Source organism: Musca autumnalis, unplaced genomic scaffold (genome assembly GCF_047663935.1).
Source record: "Musca autumnalis isolate F117 unplaced genomic scaffold, ASM4766393v1 scaffold_2, whole genome shotgun sequence".
NCBI lineage: Eukaryota > Metazoa > Arthropoda > Insecta > Diptera > Muscidae > Musca > Musca autumnalis.
Genome location: NW_027411755.1, coordinates 92,777,499 through 92,800,344, shown reverse-complemented (window position 1 = coordinate 92,800,344; position 22,846 = coordinate 92,777,499). Strand labels below are relative to the sequence as shown.

The 22,846-nt window shown below is 33.1% G+C and overlaps 1 protein-coding gene across 18 annotated transcripts in view; it reads right to left on the bottom strand.

Moving 5' to 3' along the window:
* Positions 1-497: 497 nt before the first annotated feature.
* Npc1a (Niemann-Pick type C-1a) overlaps positions 498-22,846 on the bottom strand; it is a 64,693-nt gene continuing 42,344 nt past the window's right edge. For 3 of the 18 annotated variants that reach the window (XR_012410293.1, XR_012410295.1, XR_012410294.1), the window contains 11 exons: positions 22,462-22,632; positions 22,228-22,384; positions 22,038-22,114; positions 20,584-20,805; positions 20,315-20,507; positions 19,041-19,169; positions 15,619-16,244; positions 14,164-15,553; positions 13,006-13,878; positions 11,737-12,173; positions 498-3,175 (listed from right to left, as the gene is read on the bottom strand). Coding sequence is in view for 10 of the 18 variants with exons in the window: in XM_073968348.1 (XP_073824449.1) it covers positions 2,904-3,175; positions 13,006-13,878; positions 14,164-15,553; positions 15,619-16,244; positions 19,041-19,169; positions 20,315-20,507; positions 20,584-20,805; positions 22,038-22,114; positions 22,228-22,384; positions 22,462-22,632 (4,110 nt within the window). In the remaining 8 variants the exon portion in view is untranslated. The remainder of the gene's footprint in view (positions 3,176-11,736; positions 12,174-13,005; positions 13,879-14,163; positions 15,554-15,618; positions 16,245-19,040; positions 19,170-20,314; positions 20,508-20,583; positions 20,806-22,037; positions 22,115-22,227; positions 22,385-22,461; positions 22,633-22,846) is intronic. The other 15 variants (XR_012410298.1, XR_012410300.1, XR_012410299.1 and 12 more) reach the window with 8 other exon arrangements.

Genomic DNA, 22,846 nt, shown 5'->3' with positions numbered 1-22,846 from the left:
TGTTTCATAAATATTAAAAAATATTTTTTCCCATGCCACAATGCAATTTTTATATTTTTACATCGTGGAATTTATTTCGGTCATTATTACTTTTAATTTTTCAAAATTTTCTATTATTTTATAAAATGTTCATGTTTTTATTTCTTTTTACGAGAAACTTGCCGCACAACAACTTGTTTGTTTGTAAATTTTTGTATTTAACATTGGTCTGTTCCCGAACTGCAAGAATCTACACATTTTTACTATTTTTTTTTTCGATAACATAAATGAAAAATTGTTATCGGAGTAAAAATGTGTAGATTCTTGCAGGTTCTGGAACAGAGCACATATGTTTTCACCGTTCGATAAACTTTCGTAATTTGTCTTCAAACAAAAACTCGCTCGATAACGGATGCAAGAATTAGGCCCCTGATGGTGTTTCCCTTCCGTAAGTTCATATTTTTTTTATTAATTTTTAATTTTACTAACCATATTGCTTGTATAAAAAGAATAACCCATTTTGTTTTTACAATCACACATTCATGTTTGTCCTTTATTCAATTAGATATAAACTATAACTAAAAATTCATACAATACAAAAAATAAAAGTATGTATATCGTCTTATATTTTCGTTTTATTATATTTTTATTTTCTGTTTGTGTTTTGGGGGTGAAGGTAAAGAAATGTGATTTATCAAAAACAAAACAATGTATACACACTTTAACTATAATAATTATAATAATAATAAAACTTTCGAGCTGTTTCTTTTCCATTTTTGTTGATAATTTATAAAATTTACACACACATATTACAAAATTCTCCTTAACCAAATAACGCATATTGTTGTTGCTTTTTTATTTTGTTTTTACATGACTAAACAGTAGTAGTAAGTGGAACTAATTGATTATCTTCATTTTTTTGTTTCTATTACAGTAATAATAAAGGGTACCTAACATTAGTTTAATTATTCATTTTGTTTGATTACTTATTTGTGGTTAAATCATTTAAATAAACCAACTATTCTCAAAAAATATTCTGAAGGCCACATCAAGATTTCTTACACAAACACTCAACAGAGCACATGCCACGTAGCATTTACAACATATTCCGATGGCCATTGTTGATAATAAATTACTAAATTTTTTAGTTAAAGTACTTGAATTCCAAATATTGCACAAGCAACAATTCGATGGGGAAAAATCATCATTGAGAAGCATTCAAAACATTTAATCAACCGCATAGTAATAATTTTTTTAACTTTAACTTAACTTTATATTTTTTAAATACATTAAGTCATGATCATAAAATCAAAATAATGTACTGGGCAATATAATAAAAATGTACTCTGGTCATCCTGTGGACATATGGCAAGTCTGTTGGTGTTTGTGTATCTATATATTGTTTATATACTTTTGTTGTTGTATTTATTCAAAAACGTCATTCGCTAGTGTTCAACTGCTGTTGTCCTCTTTACAATTTACATAAATTAGTTTATTTATATTCTCTGTATACTTTCACGTAGTTAGCATTCTACAGTAGTGATTTTGTTAATTTATTTACTAAATTTATTTATATATGTATATTTTTTAGGTAGATATACGCGAATAAATGTATGCATGTTCTTATGTAGACATTTAGGAAATTTCAGTTTCTCTTAGGTCTATATAAAACGGACATAAATATATATATTTGTTGTATTTATTCAAATTTGGTGTTATAATACATAAATATTTATGTCTGCAAGTATGTATGTGGTTTTTGTTGCATCTTAATCATTAAAAATCGTATATCAACAACGACATATGTTTTACTTTACAACAATAGTTTTAATTTTGTTTGTAGTGTTTAACGTTTTTTTTTCTCATATCAGACAATGCGATGATTCTAATTCAAGCTATACTTTCTTGAACTAGCAATTCCCCTATCAGCATATATTGGTCACTGAATCTTCACAATAATTGTACTTTTGAATAACTGATTTTGAACATAGATTTCAGCAAATTTACTTCTCAAATTGTATCTATCTATATCCAAAAATAAGTAAAACTAATCTAAATAGTTCCTGAAATTTGGCAGAGTTGTATTAATGAAAGGTGAAAAATAAACGTAATCCAAAAATATACCATAAGAAAGAATATAGCCTGAATGTATATAGGTAAAATTACTGAGGTCTTCCACAGAAAACACTAAACGCGGTTAAAATGACAACAAGCGACATTCTTGACCAAAAAGAACTGTCAAAAACGGATTCAAAACGTCTATGACAAATGTAATAACGGAGAGTTAATACCTTTTAATTCGTATATGAACATTGAAAACTGAAAGAAATAAAACTACCACAAAATCGTCCAACATGAGATAAATGGTATTAAAGGCTTTTATTTATTACTTCGCAGTATGTTATGTTCTTCACTACTACACGAATCACATTGTCCATTCATGATCGATTATTATATACAAATATACATAAATATATATTATATAAAAATATAATTTGATTCAATTTGCATAGAGGTTGAAATTTAAGGATAAAGAATCAATTCAATATCAGTTGCTTCTAGCTAAGCCTTTAACACGCCACATATTAACAATGAAAATAAATAGAAATATATACGTAAGTGGAAATAAAACTAACTAAACTACAAATATAGTAATGAGATGGAGGGAGATAGGTTGTTGCAGAAATCACTAAAAATAACTTCGTTATAAGGCAATGCAATGGAAAAGTTATGCTTGCTTGATTTGGAAAGTAAACATTTCTCTACTCCATATTGCGGAGAGATCCAATTAATACAAAATACATAATTTAATTTTATTATTCGTTTATGCGGTAATACTCGGAGAAAGAAAAGCAGATTTAGTTTGGCTCAACCAATTTTGACTGCTATACTACAGAGCTATCAGTGACTACTTGGGGTAGGCATCAGTTTTCGGGTATACGTCTGTAGCCACCTACTGAAGAAGACTGCAGATTTGTGACTGAATTTACACTTCCGAAGGACGATTGTGAGGCTGATGTAAACATCGGAGAAAAGCTGCTAGTATTATCGAAGTTTGCTTCGTCTGGATGGTAGCTTGTGGCGTTGGTTGCAAATGCTGTGTGGGGTATGGTGTTTGTATTGGTGGGTATGCTTGTGGATGCTGGATCGTTTCGAATTTTATGTGTTGATCTTCCACGGGAACCTTGCATCACGCCTGTGTAAAAAAGTAAGGGGATAATGCATATTAAAATAACATTGAATTTTTTCTCAAAGCAATTGTAATTGTAATTTTATTTTTGTATTTGTAGGTTTGTGTCCATGTGTCAATAGATTTTTGTTTAGTGTATTGTTTAGCGCAATAAAAGCTTTGTGGCTCTGTAAGAGGATATATTATGGAAAGAGTGTTAAGTAGATGGGTGGGTGTATGCTGTGTTAGGAGGTTTCAAAGCACATACAACCTACAAAACGTTAAACAACACATGTACATGCCAAATAAAAAAACAAAATCAAGAGTATTACAAAAAAAATGATTTTAGAAATTATTGGAAGTTGCGTTTCAATGTCATGTAATGAATTCTGAAAAGTTTTAAAGTGGTATTGGTTCATCTACAATGTTTCATACGTATAGACCTATATGTAGATTTTAAAGTTCAACCTTTATTAAAAGGTGCAGGTCCAATCAGCAGGGAAATAAAAAAATTATGAGTTATTGAAATATAAAAAAAAATAAATCGTTTAAATTGCTCTTAAACACATTTTATACTTGCGCTTAAAACAGATGTTTTGGGAGTTTACGTCATTTATTTGACATATGTTGTATGGAATTGACAACTTAAATGATGCATTTTTTATAAAACAGTGTTAAATGTAAAATGCGTTTTATCCATACGATAAGTTCAAAAACCTTCAAGAATTTCCTAAGTATTTCTGAAATTTATAAAGGAACAAGTAAAAAGTTTCGTTCGGATTTGCCAACAGAGATATATCATATATCAGCCTGTATGAATAGAAACATGCATCTATGGACAGATCGAATACCGGCTACACCATCAAGATTCTTTTCCCTAAAAATTATGTATTTAGGTGGTTTTCAGGTGGCCCTTTTTGGACGAATGTACTTCCCACATAAAAATATGGATTTGGATTAAAACTCAAAAGTGTTGCGGAGGAGGTCCTGAAGTAATGGGCCGCATTGGCCATTTTGGAAGTGGATCTTATTTTGGAAGTCAATCCTTTCGATAGATTTTGCGCCTTCCGGTTATATCAGTCAGGAAGCATGGACTTGTCCACAAAAAACTTAATATCGCTATAAACAGGGCAAGGAGTGCCTTCGGTAAACATTTCCAAGGGCTCCTTGAATAGACCTTAAATTGCACTTAAACAAAAATGGCATTCGCCTTAATAAGGCAAAAACAAAATAATGCATGAGCCAGTCTGGGATTCGTACCTGGGTCTCCGACAACTAAGAGACACGGTTGACGACGTCTCAGCATTCTGAGCCACCATCAACTTGTCAAAACTTCTGATGACAAGTATTGATGATAAAATCTTCTAATACAGAGGGACAAATAAGTTGAAAAAAAAAACCTACCAACATAGTATTTGTGGTGAACATTGAAAAAAAGGGTTACCAGCAAAGTCGGACTACAGGAAATGTTTGGGATTAATTAAATGACATTGATTCGTATATATATTTGTCGAATGATGGACGTATAAATGGTAGGTAGCAAGCTAAGCCCTGGTTTAACCAATAAAATAACATTCTAATATGCCTGATGATCGGAAGTAACCACCCGTGAAACGTAGCAAAATGGTTGAATGTGTGGGACATCGGTACACTTCTTATTTTTCAATGTACCTTAGGTCATGATAGCTCAACTCGAAAGAGAATTATTAATTCAAATATCACTATAAAATGTCCTCCACCTTAATAACGCACCCTAAACAGTGGACCGATATGACCCGTTTACGAACTTATACTGAGTTTGGACACAATACTACGGGATCTAAAATTTGGACAAAATTGGTTGTTTCGTTTAAGAGATATCACGAGTACCATTTTAGGGAATATTATTATGATTCTCAGAAATATAACAATATGCAAATTTTGAATCTACGCAGTATCTGGTTCGAGAGTTGTGTGCACCAGCCACTCACATGGTGGGCGTATGGGAGTTTTTTTTTATTTATTTATTTATTTATTTAATCCATTTATGCAATACAAAGCCTTTAAGGCCAAAAACATTACATTTCAAATATATACATCTGAATAAACATACTTATTATATAAAAGAAAAATATGAAAAGTTTTTGAACTATACGTATTATACAATATTAATTTCAGTATGGTCCCCACCATAACAATACAAGAAGAAGAAAAAAGATATCAGAAATAGTCCTAGTTACAAGTAACACTAATGTTAAGATTCTAACACGATCAAAGGTCTGTTAAAATGTTCCAAAAGTTTTAACCTAAAAACATTATTTGAATGGGAAAAGATTCGTAATTCCAGGGGTAATATATTCCATGTACGTGCAATACGAACAAGAAATGATTTACTAAATATATCCTTCCAAATTCTAGGTATGAATATTTGAGGATTCCTAGGGATGTGGAAGAATTCAAATTGTCTATATAGCAAAACCGGGTTTTTAAACTTAATAATCTTATGAAATAAAGACAGATTACGAACGTCAACATAAGCATTAAATGAGCATTTCAAAAATTTTTTAACAAATTCAGAAACATGACTTCTTCTCGGAATATTGTAAACAAATCGGGTAATAGTGTTTACAAGTTTTCTTAACCTAGTCAGGTATAAACCCACAGTACCACAAATAACATGAGACATTAATAGTGAATGGCCAATTCTATACTTCACATGGGTTGGCAGATATGCATTACAAGCATAAATTCTACGTAATGAAGACAAAACTTTACCATATAATGCATCAACATGGTATTTGAATGAAAGCTCACTATCTATAATCACGCCTAGACACTTATGTCTGTCTACAAATTGTATTCTTTCATCCTGTATATATATGTTAGGCTCAGGACTAACACGATGAGATGGTCGAAAAAACATAGCTTTGGTCTTGGATGAGTTTATAGACAAAGAGTTCATACCAGCCCAGTTCACTATACATCGAAGACAGTTGTTTGCACTACTCTCCCATATCTCAGAGACAGACGGTTTACCACTAAACAGCAAAAAAATATCATCAGCATACATATATGTTCTACAATCCGGAAGTCTAGTGTAGTCAACTAAATCATTCACATAAAGAATAAACAAGAGCGGACCTAAAACGGAACCCTGAGGCACACCGGAGTAGAGTGGCAAAAAGTCAGACTGAAGACCATTATAGCTTACAAATTGTATTCTATTGCTGAGGTAAGACATAATGAGTCTGCATGCCGAAACAGAAAAACCATACTCATTCACAAGTGTGGTAATCAATTGATTGTAGTTGATAGAATTGAATGCCTTGGACAGGTCAAGAGATATTAGTACACTGAGCTTGCCTGTATTCATGTTCTCCCGAATACCATCCGTCAGGCCAATGAGTAAATGTGTAGTGCTATAACCAGGTCTGAAAGCGTACTGGGAAGCACAAATTTTATCAGAACCCAGCTAACAATTTTTTCCGGTTTTTTTCCGAATTCGGAACGAAACTCTGCACAAGTATGCGATTCTGATGTCGAATTCGTTCAGAAATCGGAACAAAATTGTGTGAAGGTGCCCACGAATTCGGAAAGTTTTATCGGAAAAAAATCGGAAGTAATATTAGAGTTTCTTTCCGAATTCTGAACGAATTCGCAAAAAAACTCGAATGAAAAAAAGGGAAATTTTAAGGGAATTTTCGATTATCTGCACAATTTCGGAAAAAACTCGGAAAGAACATTCGAAAATCGGAAAAAATTCGGATGATTATGGGATGTTTGATCCGATATTCGGAAACAAATCGGAAAATTATTGGATGTTTGACCCGATATTCGGAAAAAAATCGGAAGATTATCGGATGTTTGATCCGATATTCGGAAAAAAATCGGAAGATTATCGGATGTTTGATCCGATATTCGGAAAAAAATCGAAAGATTATCGGATGTTTGATCCGATATTCGGAAAAAAAAATCGGAAGATTATCAGATATTTTATACGATATATGGAAAAAAATCTGAATATTTTCGTAAGGTTTTATTCGAAAATCGGAAAAAATTCCGGTGATTTATATTTCGGAAAATGTTCGGATGTTTAATGCGAATTTTTTTATTCTTTATTTCATCATCACAAGTTGGATTTAATAGTATTCATTGCTGCTGCCCGCTGATATTATGTGTTTGCAAAATTATAAAACACAACTTTTCCTAATAAAGTTTCCATGTGTCATCACGATGTTGTTCTTTATTTGGCGTATCTAAAATAGAATTAACAATATTTGTTATTATAAACAGCTTTTTACAAAATGTGTATGCAAACTTCCAATTTTAATTTGTTTTAAAACACACAATAATTTGTTCCGCTACGTCTTACTCACTTAACTGCTGCGAAATAACTAAAAAACAAGGTACAGCATGCAAACAAAGCAAAAAATTTCCCTTGCCGCTGGCGTTGTTTGTATACAATCAACTCTCAACCAGAGTTCGGGATTTTTACTCGCTAGAAAAATACACAGATCAAAAATTCTTTCAGATTATGTGCAGAGTACTCGGAAACTAATCGGAATGAAAACAAATCAAAATTTCCCTTCCGAGATTGTGCAGAGCACTCGGACAATAATAGGAAAGAAAGGTTACGAAATCTCGGAAAAAAATCTGATATCAGAGCCATCGGCAAAAATTGTTGGCTGGGAACATTGCTGCATAATTTGGCACTTAATAATATGATTTTCGATATAGCGGGAAGAATAGAAATGGGACGGAAATCTTCGGGTCCATGGACGGTCTTGGATTTAGGTATGGGCACAACACGTGCTTGCTTCCATGCCTGTGGAAATGACGAAGTCGTTAATATACAGTTAACTAAATCAGTTAAAATATGTGACACGTAAGGAAAAATCATCTTAATGAAAGATATTGGAATACAGTCCACACCCAAAGATTTGGATTTAACTTTATTCATTGCAGAAAAAACATCCATCTCATTTACACAAGCAAATGAAAATCGATCCTCATAACCCACGGACGTGTCAACACCAATCATCTCTTCCGAATGGGAATCTCCAACAAAAAACGCATTCAGATCATAAGGGTCTATTTCACGCGTGGCATCATTAACAACAACACAACCAGCATTTTTCAAATATTTCCACATGTCAGAAGAATCCATTCCACAAAACATCTTCGAAAAATGGTTTCTACGCGCCTTACGCATAACATTTTTGGCCCTATTCCGATATCGGCAATAAGTTTTCCAATTAAGATCAGACCTATTTAGCTGAAATGCAGCGTATGCCAAATCTCTGAGTGACCTTGCGAACCAGACCTTAATGTATTAAAAAGATTGCAATTAAAGTCTCCAATTGCTATAATGTTATTATAATGGGAAAATATACTACTGTGAAGATTTTCAAAATCATCCAAGTTGCCCGAAGGCAAATAAACAACCCCAAACAAGACACACATGTTATTCATTTCCAATTGTATAAAAAGAGACTCACATTTCCGGACAGACACAGAAAAAACTTTCTTAAAACGGAGCTTGTTTGATATATAGATGGCAACACCTCCACCCCTATGAGAAGTCAATCGATCATTACGTAGTATTTTGTACCCTGGAATAGAAACCGTCATGTCAGAAATATCCGGAACAAGCCATGTCTCAGAAATCGCAATAACATCAAATATATTATCCTTCATAATACATCTTATTTCATTCATTTTCATAGGAGGCTTAAGGCTTCTACAATTCCATTGAGCTATTTTCATTTGATTCGGAAATTGGTGTAAGACTGTCTTAATATAAGTGTTACTGCATCAACAACAGCATTGTTTTTACAGCTTCTCTTCAATTTTCTGAGGAAGTATAGACTTCCCCTAAAAAAACTTGAACCATCATAAAGGACCCCGAGTACAATCTGTTGCAAAAAATTAAAACGATTTGAGGGGAGGCCTTAAACTGTACCCAAAGGAGTGATACGATATAGTCCATATTCGAGCCTGATATATATCTGGTAGAAATATTACGATGTGGAATTATGGACCAAATCGGTTACTTCTACTGGGATTTGTAGTGAGCAACATCTTAGCGGAAAATGTTGAACTTTTGTGGGGGAGGTACCTTGTAGAGTGGACCCGTTGGCCCATATTCGAACTTGATCTAAGTTTGGACGGCCAAATTTTGGACTCTTGCAGGTTCTGGAACAGAACATATGAATAAAGGCCTGGGTACATAAGCTGCCTCGCCTGGTTGCCTTGCTTTCCTGCTTCATTTCTGTGTCTTTATTTAAGAGGATATTAATTAGTTCTAATAACAGTTATAGTATGTACTTATAAACCTTGATAAATCCACCGTACACTGCACCGTAGAACCCAGAATAATTAGTCATCTATACTTACAACTACTGTAGCGAAAAAAATCCTTGTGTTATGTCCTGTTTATGAATTCTGAAGTCATGAAATGTTCAGAAATGCTTTATAGTTTTAATATGGGGTGATCTTGATCGAATTTCAACTTATCATGTGATCAAACCGGAATTTCTTGAAGGGATCCCTTATTTTTGGGGCCATAGTCATTTGAAAACTTGTAATAATCCTTAATCCTTACACTTTAGGACTTTTCTTTTGAGCTATTTTTTTCACAAATTGTAGCCCATTTCATATTCCCACCAAAAATAAAAAGTACGAGAACATCAATTTCCGTTTTCTGCCCTACAGTTATACTGATTTATATATAATTGTTCCACAAACATCCCTGAAGGGACAACGGAGACTTCTCTCATATCAATGAGTGCACCCCGATTCATATTAGCTCAATGATATGGGACCTACCGTTTATCGCCGAGTCCGAACGGCGTGTCCTAAGACACCACTTTGTAGAGAAGTTTTACATGGCTGACATACTCAGGAAATGTCGCCAACATTACTGAGGGGTATTTTGCACCGCTGAAAAATTTTTGATGTTGCCTGGCCGGGGAATCGAACCCACGACCTTCAGCGTGCAAGGCAGGCGTGCATACCATTGCACCACGGTGGCACCCAGTTATACTGATTTACCGACCTTTTAACAGCATCGGATATACTTCTAGTGTCTCTGGTCTCAAATGTACTACTAATGTGTAATGTACTTCTTTTAACAGATCCATATCATATCCTACAGTGGTGGTGGAGTATCACTGTAGGGCACAAAACGGGAATACTTTTTATTATTGTTGGGAATATGAAATTGGGCACAATTTGTGAATAAATTAATTCCAAAGGAAAGTTCTTATGTATAAGGATTAAGGATTATTACATATTTCAAAATAAAAATGGCCCCAAAAGTAAATTCCCGTTTTTTCAAACAGGTTCCACAAGGGTTCTGCGGTGCATACGGTGCGATATAAATGTTGGGTTTTTTTGGAATTCGAACCGTACATTTTCTAATGAATGTAAATTTTGCGCACTTTTCATAGTTATCACCGAAGACTACCTTCGTGTCTATCAAATAAAACTAATTGTTTGTTGTTTTCAATAAGTTATAGTGCTTTTTATCCCCAATACATTTTGATTTCAATTTTGCATACTAACTTTTGCGACAGACTGTATATGGTTGTTATAGCAACATAGAAACCTACGTAGAAGCATAGGTTTGATGCTGGGTTGGCAGCCGCTGGCCGAAATGCTATGGTTTCGGGGCAATCCGATACGATCGATATTATACGGTTCGAAAGCTTTGGTACTTATTAATCACACAGACATTTTGTGTTAGGAGAGAATATGAGTTTCGTATGATATCATAAGCGACACTAAAATAGTCAATGCTATAACTGCTTGATTTCTCTGGCTATGTCATGTTATTATATTGGAGCAACATAATCCTGCTCAATTACCTGCAGAGGAATCACGCATGCTGGAAATGCCAAACTTTATGTGGAAAACACAAGCGAAGGAAACCATCAGGAACCTTAAATTATATCGGGTTGTGTCGAATAGTAAATATCTATCCTGCTCCAAAAAATAACGTTTGTCAAACGACACTACTTTTATAATATTTTAAATAGCTAAAATATTCAGGATATGTCGCCAAATTTGTTAATTGTATTATTGAAAACAATAACGAATGAATAAAGTTACAAAAACATAAGTTTGCCTGTTTTTCATTTTCGTCATGTTGACATTATGAAAGAAAGCATGAACCTTGTATTGGCATGTCAATAGAAAACAATTGTGAGATTATTTATACAAATTCTGTAAAGTATATAAAAATAAATGTAAACTTAAAAAAATATAATGAATATCCATTGTTTTAAAACTAATCATTTTCAAGAGCAAATACTAATAGGGGACATTTAAAAACAAACGGTAAAAAACTAAAACTCTACTAATTATATTGCAAATGACAATTGTAATGAAAAGAAAATCACTAAACTAAAATCGGAAAGATATTGAACTATAGAAGCATATGTTAATATGTTTTAGTGTGTGTGTTTGTCAATTAGGAATAAAGTGTTGTATTGAGGACAGCGAGAGTTTTGTGGTATGTTATCGTGTTTAGAGTGGATATCATATATGTGTGATAGAGTGTAAAGTGAATTGAATAGATAGAATTAAAAACATCAAAAATAGCAAACCAATATTAATTAAGGCAGGCAGGCATTTTAAAGTAGGCACTCATATCATTTCTATGCGCATTTTTGTTTGTTTAGATTGGTTTCGTTTTCCACACACAAAAACTATGGATGTCTGTTTAGCGTATACGTTAATGTTTTAATCTGTTTTGAGTTCTTGTTTAAACCGTGAATCTGTTTTCTTTTTAAGTCTTTTAAAGGTAAATGCTTTCAGCATTTTCATATTTTTTTGTATTTTTTATTTTTATTTGGTTAGTTTAAAGTACGTTTTTTATGTTTTTTTTTTTATTTGGTATTTGTTTTGTTTCTATCAAGAGGCTTCGATTTGTAATTAGTTTTTTGTCGATTTTGTTAAAATCTTACAGTCGATAAGGATGTTTCTTGCACTTTGTATGCTTCACGTCGGAAATTTTCCAGTTTAACTTTGTTCATGGGTGCACCTGTAAATAATGGACACAAAAACACATTTGTTGTTGTTTGTACACAGTATGAAAATTTAATAAAAACCAAGAAAAATGTGTCAAAAATATAAAAGAGCTTCCTTTTTGGTAAGTTCCCTTTCCAACTGTTAATAGTATTTAAATATATGTGATATATTTTCATTATATTTTCAAATAGAATTCTAAGATTCTTTTCTACATCGACTTCAAGGATTACACCCTGTCTTCAAATGCTATGTTTTTATATGTACCACAAACATAATTAGCTAACACTTTCAAAAGAATATTTCTAAATCAAACACGTTTTGTACAATACATTTAAGTTCGAATGTTTACCATAAATTATATCGAAACCACACCTATGCCTATTATTAATTTCTTATATAAAATAAAATTATACTAAGAGTTAAACTACGTCTTCTATTAAACTTTATTTAGATTTAAGATAAAACTTTGTGATGATAGAGCTTGGCTCCGAATGCATTGTATGTATACATATCTAGATGCTACTAGATGTATTGTGAAAATCGTAATAAAAAATTAGTATTGCTAATTGGAATCTTCATTCCAACGATTTGTGATATTTACAAAATTGTTAGAGTAATAACAACACAATTAAAGCTAATGATTTTCCTATTAACATTTTATATAAAGTTTTTCATGATTTCTTCTATGAAGGCTTGGAAAACTTGCATAACTTTTACAAACTACACGTTAGTATTGATTGGATTGGATTAAATGACGGCTGCGACGACAAGACAATGCAATGGATACATTATGTATGCAGACAGTCAATAGTGCACGAAAACTAAACAATTTCAAAATGACTTACCAATATAACTAAGCAGAACCGGTAAAAATATTAAGCCATGGGCAGCTCCAATTAAAACAATTCCCAAGTACATTCGGAAGTAGAAAACTTGAAAGATTTGACTTTTAGCAAAAGCCAATACTAGGATACCACCGAATTTCGTTAGTGTAATGCCAGAGAATATGGAACTACCCATTTTCGTAAGACAATCAGCAGCACGTTTCTCTCGGGTGGCTTCTGTCGATATAGAGAAACTGTGCACCAAATGGGAGCAAAATTCCACAGAGATGCCAACAGCCATGACAAGGTTAACCAATGAAACAGCATTTAATGAGATGTTCCAATAGTACATATTGCCTCCTAAATTGATGACGATCATGGTAATTGTAATAACAACGACCAATGATGAATGTATATCAAAACCCATCAAAAGGAATGTCACAAGAAATATGGCCAACACTGATATTCCCATACTTTGTAGGGTATCCGGCCACATTGTCAAATATTGTTCATAGAAAACGTAAAAGACCGAGTATGGGAATATTTCAACTTTCAATGCCTCTTCCAACGGTACACCCTGAGACATAAGACGTCCTTGAATCATGTGCGTAATATTTGCCGAAATCTTTCGAGCTGAGCGCAATGCACTGTAGTAGTCTGCTGAGCTTTTCAAAATAGTATGATACGCCATAAAATAGGAAGCACCAACATTAGTTTGATTAGTTTCTGGCATAGTGCTATAACGTACACCGGAACCATACACAGCGTGTCCGGCTTTAGCGCAGGAATCATCAGGATTGTCTTGTAAGAAGAATGGTAAATATTTGCCAAAATCGTTTTCATCAGGGCGGTGCAAGCTATTCCGATTGATGACACAGCTTTCGCAACTGTAATCTGAAAAACAAAACGAAAATAATTTTATTAATCAATAAATCGATATAATATGATTGACCAGAATAGGCCTATTCAGCAACTTTTTAACTGTTCGACAATCGATATAATATTATTAACCAGAATAGGCCTCTTCAAATGTTCGAAAATCGACAACTTTGCCTACAATTAAAAATATTTGCAGTAAAGATTGTACTATTCAGTTAAAATAGGAGACAAATTACCGAATAAACCCCCTTTGTCAATTTCACGTTGCTTGGTAAATATTTACTATATAAGTCAACTTACCTGTATGGGGACAAAAGTCTCCAGTATCAGGATGATATTTACAGCATGTCGAAGCTTGACTCCAATCAAAGTAGTCATCAATCCAACTTGAGGCAGGTCGAGCAATATACGAAACATTAGAACGTTTACTTGATAAATAGATTTGTGTTATTACACTATCGTCGTTGCAGAACTGACCCGAACAAACTAAATTCTGATCAAATGTTGTGGAGAAATTAAGACCAGACTTTAAAACAAAATAAACTGGAGGTCCAATGCTCAGGTACTTGTTTAAGGATTGGAAATAATGTAAGACAAAACTATCTTCTGGCATGGAGAGTTCCTGATTCAATCCAATTTCAATTCGCGGTGCAATGGCTATACTGGAACATAGCCAACCAAAGAACACAATCATAACAATAACACGTACAGTTTTCTTCATCAGGAATGGTACATATACACTCTTAAAAAATTTATACAGCAAGCCTTCAGTAATGGGCGCTGCATCGGTCTTCTTGCCTCGTATGAAACAGCAAACATCCAAACGATTCTCGGCTTGCCGTTTTGTGTCCAAAGTCAGTAGACTTACAAAACATGTGATTTGTAGAAGAAAATCGAAAAGCAGTGCCATACCAGCGTACATTGCGAAAGCCTTTACTGCCGGCATATCGGAAAGTCCGCCCAGGAAGAAGCAGCAACTTTCACTGACTGAAGTTAAAAGCATAGAGGGACCTACACGTCCAAGTATTCTGCCAATGTGTTCTTCGTGGGTTTCGTCTGGTCTGCGACCATCCCGCTGATAGGTTTGTACCAAAATAAAGATGTTGTCTACACCGACAGCCAGAACCAGGAAAGGTATTACTTCGACAATGATCAACGTTGCCGGTACTCCAATGTAACCGAAGATGCCAACCGAAGACACTACGGAGGCTAATACAATGATGACACCACCAACACCTAATGTTATCTTGCTGTCAATGAAAGCTCGGCCGACTTCTTGTACGTGTCCCAGCGATATGGCTATGTAAGCGAACATTATTAGGTATGACACCAATATAGTTAAGACATCCGACTGCGATCCACGATTCAATTCATCCTCAATAGACCTTTCCGAGGTAAATGCTATATCCATATGTTTGCTCATACGATTTTTCGTGTAATTGAGCATATAATTCACATAACGCTCTTCCCATTCTAATGTCGGTCCTAATTTTACTTTATCATGGTAGTTTCTAACCAGGAACGTTAATATCAATGCATTAGCTTGTTCGTATTTGGTGTCTGGTCCAAGTTGTTGCCCCGTCTTAAGGAAGCCTCCAAGAGCAATAGCCGGATCTACTATACCGCCATACGGCGCCAAGCATAAATAGGGATTACTCATGCATTGGTACAATTCATCCAAATAGGTGACCTTAAAAATGAGGAAAAAATTTAGTTTACATAAACTCATACCAATATACGCCCAGTTTTGCTTACCTCGAAACCATTATCTTCGCTTTCATCATCTAAACGATCCAATTCATCTTTGAAATAGCCCCAAATCGATTGGACTACACAATTCGATGTTTCTACTGGCACCGATTCTCCAGCAACCAATGGAGCATAACATATATCTTTGAGCATTGTTGCATTTTCAATGTCTTTGCCCAAATTTTTAATATCTTCTTGTAGATTGTAGACATCTATTAAAAATTGCTTATCAAAGACTGGGCCAAATCGCATGGGACCGTTTGAGGTGTTGTGTATAATGTCAGGCAAATCTACGGCTTTAATAATTATCTGTTCTATCCTATAAAACGGTTCGAAAGTTGAGTCGAAGAATTCCCGTTCCACACGTGAGCGTGATTGGGGTGAAGCCCACAATTCGACGGGATCAGTGGTGACATGTAGAAATTTAATGCCACTACCTAAAGCAGCAACGACAATCAATCCTCCCAGCAGAGTTAGCCATGGATACGTAGCAAAAAGTTTACCCCATGCCGTAAAGAATTCCTCAAGACATTTTTCTGTTTTGGCACCCAAGTGTTCAAAGTATCCGGAATCGGATTCAATAACGACATCGATACCGTCATGATGTGGTCCATCGACTTCGTTGCCATCAGCTGTGTTAAAAGAAGAAACAATAAATAAATGTCAATGTTTTCTATTCATGTACATATGTATGACCTAAAACAACAACTAACAACAATTTCGATAAAAGCATAGAGATTAATGGAACAGAACAGCATTTCTGAAAAGCAGTTCGAAATTTGTACATAACTGCTGATCATTTACAATGAAACGCGATAAACATGAACTCGGACAATAGCACATTTCTACACAGTTAAGTATTATCATAGTATGGAGAGTAGACAATAGTAATACAATGCGTTTATTAAAAGAGAAAGCAATTAGATTTTGATTTTAGACGCAAAATTGTAATTTTTAATTTTTAAATGATTTTTATTGGAATATTTTATCACGCAGATCCGGTAAGGTACACATTTACTTTTGAGTAAATTACGATTCAAACAAACATTATTGAAAATTTAAAAAAAAAAAAAAATCTGGAGCTTGTTATTAGCTGAAATTTGTTCAATTAAAGACACAGAAGTATAAAACTGGCATATTTCGTTTAAAGTATTAATTTACAGAAAGCTAATTTAACTGTCACACTCCTATGTTCTCTCTCTAATTTACAACAGAGATATGCGGCTTTTTCAATTGCTCAACGTATATGATGGAAAACAAAATGTTAAACTTTTCAATTCTTCTAATAATACTGCAGTCACAGAATAGAATTACTCATGGAAGATCTTGTTACATTCCCCTTTCGCCTTCATAAAAACTTTTTAGCTTTGTTACTAGAGACAAGAGAAGAAGATTGGTGAGTGGGTATTAAATTCACGTAGAAATTCGAACACGGTGTGTCAATTGTTTGAGTGGAACTATGTAACTCTTTTTTGGATACAGTTAAAAGTCGATAGATCTTAAAAAGGCCAATTATGAATGAAAATACTAATGCTCTGTTCCAGAACCTACATCAACTTACTATTTCTGCAATTTTTACAATTGTTCCTTTATAAATTTGAAAGTTTTGCAAGTTTTTGTGTACGGGAACACACACAAAATATAAAGAGCAGCATGTGTGACATCGGTATGTCCTAGTAAAAACAGACTATAGGAACACATTTTGAAACTAACCCCCTGTTTTGTTAACTAATTTTTGTTCGTTCGTCTATATTCGTAATAATTTAGGCATCTGTAGCACTGCCCCCAGATGACATACAGACCTAAATTTTCGTACACGCGTTCTATATTTATTAAAGAAATCCTCATTTAAAAATCAGCGCTCTACATTTGCGCCAAGGCGAGTAAATCGATCTACAAAATTTGACAATTCATGTGGGAAGAATACAATTTTTTACAAAAACAGGGGTTTAATATCACAAAAAGCTAAATTAAAACTATGTTTCAAGTTAAGAACGTACATAGTATTGAAAAGGTTGGTTCTAGTTTTTGGAAGAAATGCATTAATACTGATTATAAGGTAAAGTAGTCTAATAAGCAAAGTTTAGTTGACAATTCTAATTAAATCTACAATTTTGAAACTTTCTTCTATATACATATGCCCATTTTACAACAAAAGTCTACATACGACTGCAAACATTTTAATTTTGCATTTTTTTAACATTGAATTTGTTTCGAGACGGCATAAAATAATAAAAATCTCCAAATCTATTGCTAATTGAAGCAGTCTTTAAATATACCCTAAAATACTGATGTACAAAGGCCTACATACAATTTTTTACTTTATCGAAAATATATAACAACGGATTGAAACAATTCGAATCTTCTTCTTTAATTGAGATGGCATAAAATGAACCTGATTCTTCCTTATTTCATTTAAAATTAACTCCCATTTGTAACGTATTCAGTGATTCTATCAAATTGGGTCACATTTAGCGCTATTATCTAACATTAAAGAACAATCTTAAATCAGTTGAAACGGTACAATCTCTCTGAACTTAAATGTAAGCATAAAAGGGAGCGTTATCCCATGCAACTACGGCGGCTGGGAAAATAGGATTTATAAATTTTTTTTATAAACATATTTTAAATCCAACATTTGCAATTATTTTGTGCGAACTTAAACTCATGTGTAATGTCCTACTTATGTAAGACAAGAATGCCAAATACATCGCCAGTATTTGTTTTAAGCCGAAAACTCAATAAACGTTTGAGTAAAGTTTTGCAACAGCTCAATTGTCAATAAATTGTTGGACAATTTTTAAAGCAAAATTTCTATTTTTTTTAATGTATGTATGTATGAAGACTTTTTGTATGGTGTCCATATGTATATCTCGAGAATTAGCATTACTACATAGATTTCTAAATAGATTTCCTATATACATTTAGTAAACATTATTATTTATCAATATAATTAAGACTATATGTTCATAAATAAAAAATCGCAAAGTTATTATAAAACAACAACTAATAAAATACATTTTTGAAAAGTCACGATAGAGATTATTTTAACATTGTAACAGACAGAGACATAAAAAGATGTACTATAAACTACAGACAAGCAAAGCAGACTTTTAGCAGCAGACGAACTTCAAAAGTGTGTATAATATGTTTTGTGTGAGTGTGCTAAACAAATAGTTTTGTGTGTGTGCATGTGTGCTACAATGACTAATATAGACGACTCTGTCAAATGATATTCAAGGATGAGATTATGAAGAAATGTGGAACTTATTTGCAATTTTGTTTTTTTTTTTTTACTTTCTTATATTCACAATGAAAAACAACAACAAATTATGCTAATAGGTGCCACCAAATACAATGAACAAAATTTGTGTTTGTGTTAGTTTCGTTTGTGTGTAACGCTTCATATATCAAAACAAAAAACGTACTGGATATTTTCGATTGCAGGGGTGAATCCTCCTCGGGAGCTAATTCATTGTTGACCGTATGACCACCAGTGTAACGTCTGCCAAATGTCGTATTATAACGGTTATCCATCAAACCTTCACCTACCAAAACTGTTTTGTTAAATATATGTTTTTGCCAATCATCATAAAACAATAACATTATCGTCAACATTGATAATTACAATTCAAACAACAATAAAAAAGAAAAAAAATAAACATTAAAACAATAAAATAAATACATGTATCTGCGGTTGTTTTAAATTATATAAGTCTACATCAAATTGTATTACGGTGAGTTAATTACTATTACTCTTTAATGTAAAATATTATAAATATAAATTTAAAAATTGAACCGTACGTACCGTACTGACACCCTAACTTAATATTTCATAACTAGTTTTTGTGTGTTAAAATCGTGTTTTCAACTTTTTGTATGTATGTTGGTAGCACAAGCTCCCACGAAAACTTTAAACCAAGTGGACGTCCTAAAATATAATCTACTAAATCGCTTTGATCGATCGAACACAATTTCTGTCATACTATCATCCAAGAAAACAGAAAAAATGCCTACGGGCTTGTCGTTTCGTATTATGTAAATCTTGGATTATTAAATAGAATAGACCGTAATTTTTGTAAATCATAAAAAGGACATGGATTCGTCATTCAAAAACAATGCGAAATAAAGCAAATACATCAGAGATTTTTTACCAAGATTTTGGGATGTTACGAATTATTGAGGTTTCTGTATTATGTAATACATTCAATTATATGGAATCATAATGTACTAATTATTACTCTTGTATTTGGTGATGAAGTTAGATTTTAAAACCAATATACTTCTTTATATTACTTTGTTTCTACAATTTAGTAAGCAAACCGTTCTATTCAACTAAATATCACTCCTGACATGCAGAAACTTTGCGACGGAATAGATATGTTTAATTGTCGATACATTTCTAATTGCTATGACTTCAGCATGCAACGATAGTGAATTGCAAATTCGTACATACTAAATTAACAAGAAAATTATAAGACATATGTAAATTATTTCATTTCGTCATCTATGCCAAAGAAAGTCTGAGCCCTCATTTATAAATTAAAAATCTGTGCTAAAAATTAAACCATTAAATGGTAGATTCCTGACATACAGACTTGGTTGATGTGCAAAAATATAGCCAAAGAAAAAAACAGTTTATATGGAGAAAAAGAAATAGACAAATAATAAAAACAACATGGAATTGTTGTTAACGACATACCATCCATATTTTTGGAGGGGAACAAGCAAACTCCCATAAGGAATAACAAGCTTCCGACAATAAAAACTGCTATCATTATAACGGTAAACGCATCAAAACCACCAATCGTGAAAGGTTGAGGCGCTGGTGGTACTGGTGGCGGAATGGGACAGGATGCTTCACAATCTGTACAGGAACATGCCGGTGTTTTATCCTATAATTTACAATCGAAACATACAAAACAACATGAACATTAATAACATTTTAAATAGAGTGTGGGAAAAAATTACATTTAATGGGCTACTGCAAGGAACTGTTGTAGGATCCAATGGACGGTAACCGTCAATGATTGACGAGCTATTTTCATGTTGAACATAAGTGATTTGGAATGGCACATATATGTTATTGGCATCACCCATATATGTAAACCACTTAGTAGCACTGCAACGCGAAGCTGTGTGATCGCCACAAACAATGTCCATGGCAAGTTGACCAGTGGATGGTACAGATACCTGTAAAGAAAAATAAATCGAATGTATAAAAAATTTTCTTCGGTGAATAAAATAATGTTTCCACATTAAAGGAACGTTTTATTTAAAGGGAAATAATTCGGACATAATACGACAATAAATGTTTATATATCCCTGTATTACCGATCTTTTTGAGAGGGTTATGAGATAAGAATGGTCCTATCTGATGCAAATATTCACTCGGTTATTCACTGTCAAATGCAAGATATTTTGCTGCATCAGATTTTAAGAAAACTTACCACTTGGTAAACATTGCCAATTTTTCCCACTAATAAATTAAAGTTGTTTTAATAAAATATTAAAACAACGACTATGGGATTAAGCCTTACTATTTTCAAAGCAAAATAGAAGTCGTCATCCCAAATAAAAAACGCAAACCCTCCTGAAAATTGTTGCTAAAAAACGAACTTCATATTTTTTTAATTGTTAAATAAATTCTCAACAAAACTAAACAAAATTTATTTTAATTGATTTAATTATTAAACTACTATTTATATAGTGTTTTTTATACGCCCTTGTTTCATGGAGTGCATCTTTTAAACTTGGCCGAACTTGGGTTTGCTTATTTTTTAGTGATTTAAATTGAACTCTCTGGATACCGAATAACAACATTATGGCTGCAAATATTTGTAAATCTTCTGATAAATGCGCTTTTAAAAGATGGGATTTTGCTTGAAATTAGTACAAATTAAGCAATGCATTTATGTGGGAGCTATATCAAAATATGAACCTATCTTGACAATTTTTTACCAGTAGGAGTTCTATCTCCGGAGGCAATAAAATGCCATATTATAGGTAAATCGGTAAAAATCCAACGAATCGGGAGGTACCACAAAATAGAGCTACATCGAAACATAGTTCCATACTGAAAATTTGTTGTAATAAGATTTTGCAAGCTATGAGAACATGGAATGCAAAATTACAGTCAAATCGGTTGGAAAATGCGTTCAAGACATTCAAAGTATCCAACATTTTTGTTGAGAAGATTTTCTATTCCCTGAGAAGTTGAAATGTGGGACTAAGACCAATTTTGGTGAATAATGTAGCCAAGACACCAAAATTAAACAAAATCGGGTAATACCGTTGTATAGGCGCTATAGATATTATCGAGAGTAGACTGTATCCTAATGTAATTATTTCCAGACTATATATGTGTGATTCGCTTCTTTTATTGGAAATAAAAGACATTAATAAATATTTAATGTATAACTTACCTGAGAGCAAGACTTGTATGTGCTATTCGTATAATTGGCCGTTATATGCAAATCAATATTGTTGACGTATGGTTTACCTATTGAGGATGTGTAACACGAACGGAAAAGAAAACGATTAAATAATCAAATTTTGAAATCATTTGCTAAACAAACGACATCCTCTCTTCGACAAAAGAAATGAACAACATACCGTCTGTATTATTTTTTGTTTCGACGACATGCATAAATTCCGATTGTTTAGGTGAGCATGTAAATTCGCATAAATGCCTCACCAAATTTGCCATACATGATGGACAACGATCCAGAAAATTTGCAGCTAATTCAATATTCTTATTCAGAATCTCCACCTAAAAACAACAGACAAATATTTGCAATTCATATAAAGGAAGATGTACAGCAGGGTTGTCAGTCACGTTGATAATACCTGTTTACTATCACAGCAAAAATCCGATGCGCCATTCTCCAGCAGGTGACCGCATCTTTCTTTCAGTAGATTACGGCCTTCATCGGAAATGGGTTTGGCCGTACCATTGTAAGCACAATACTGACTACGAGCAAACGCATCAACATTGCAGACTCCATACCAGACGCAGTCCTGTAAATGAAAAGAAAAAATATTTTCAATTTTAATAAATAAACGATCTATTTTAATTAAAATCAAAGATCGATTGAATTAATATATTAAAAACAATTAATTTCAATCTTTTTTAGATATATCATATGAAAAATATAGGAATCGCTTAGGATTTTTCTCGTAGAACAAATACCTATTAAAGTTCTTCAATGAATGGCGTGGTTATCGTCAAGTG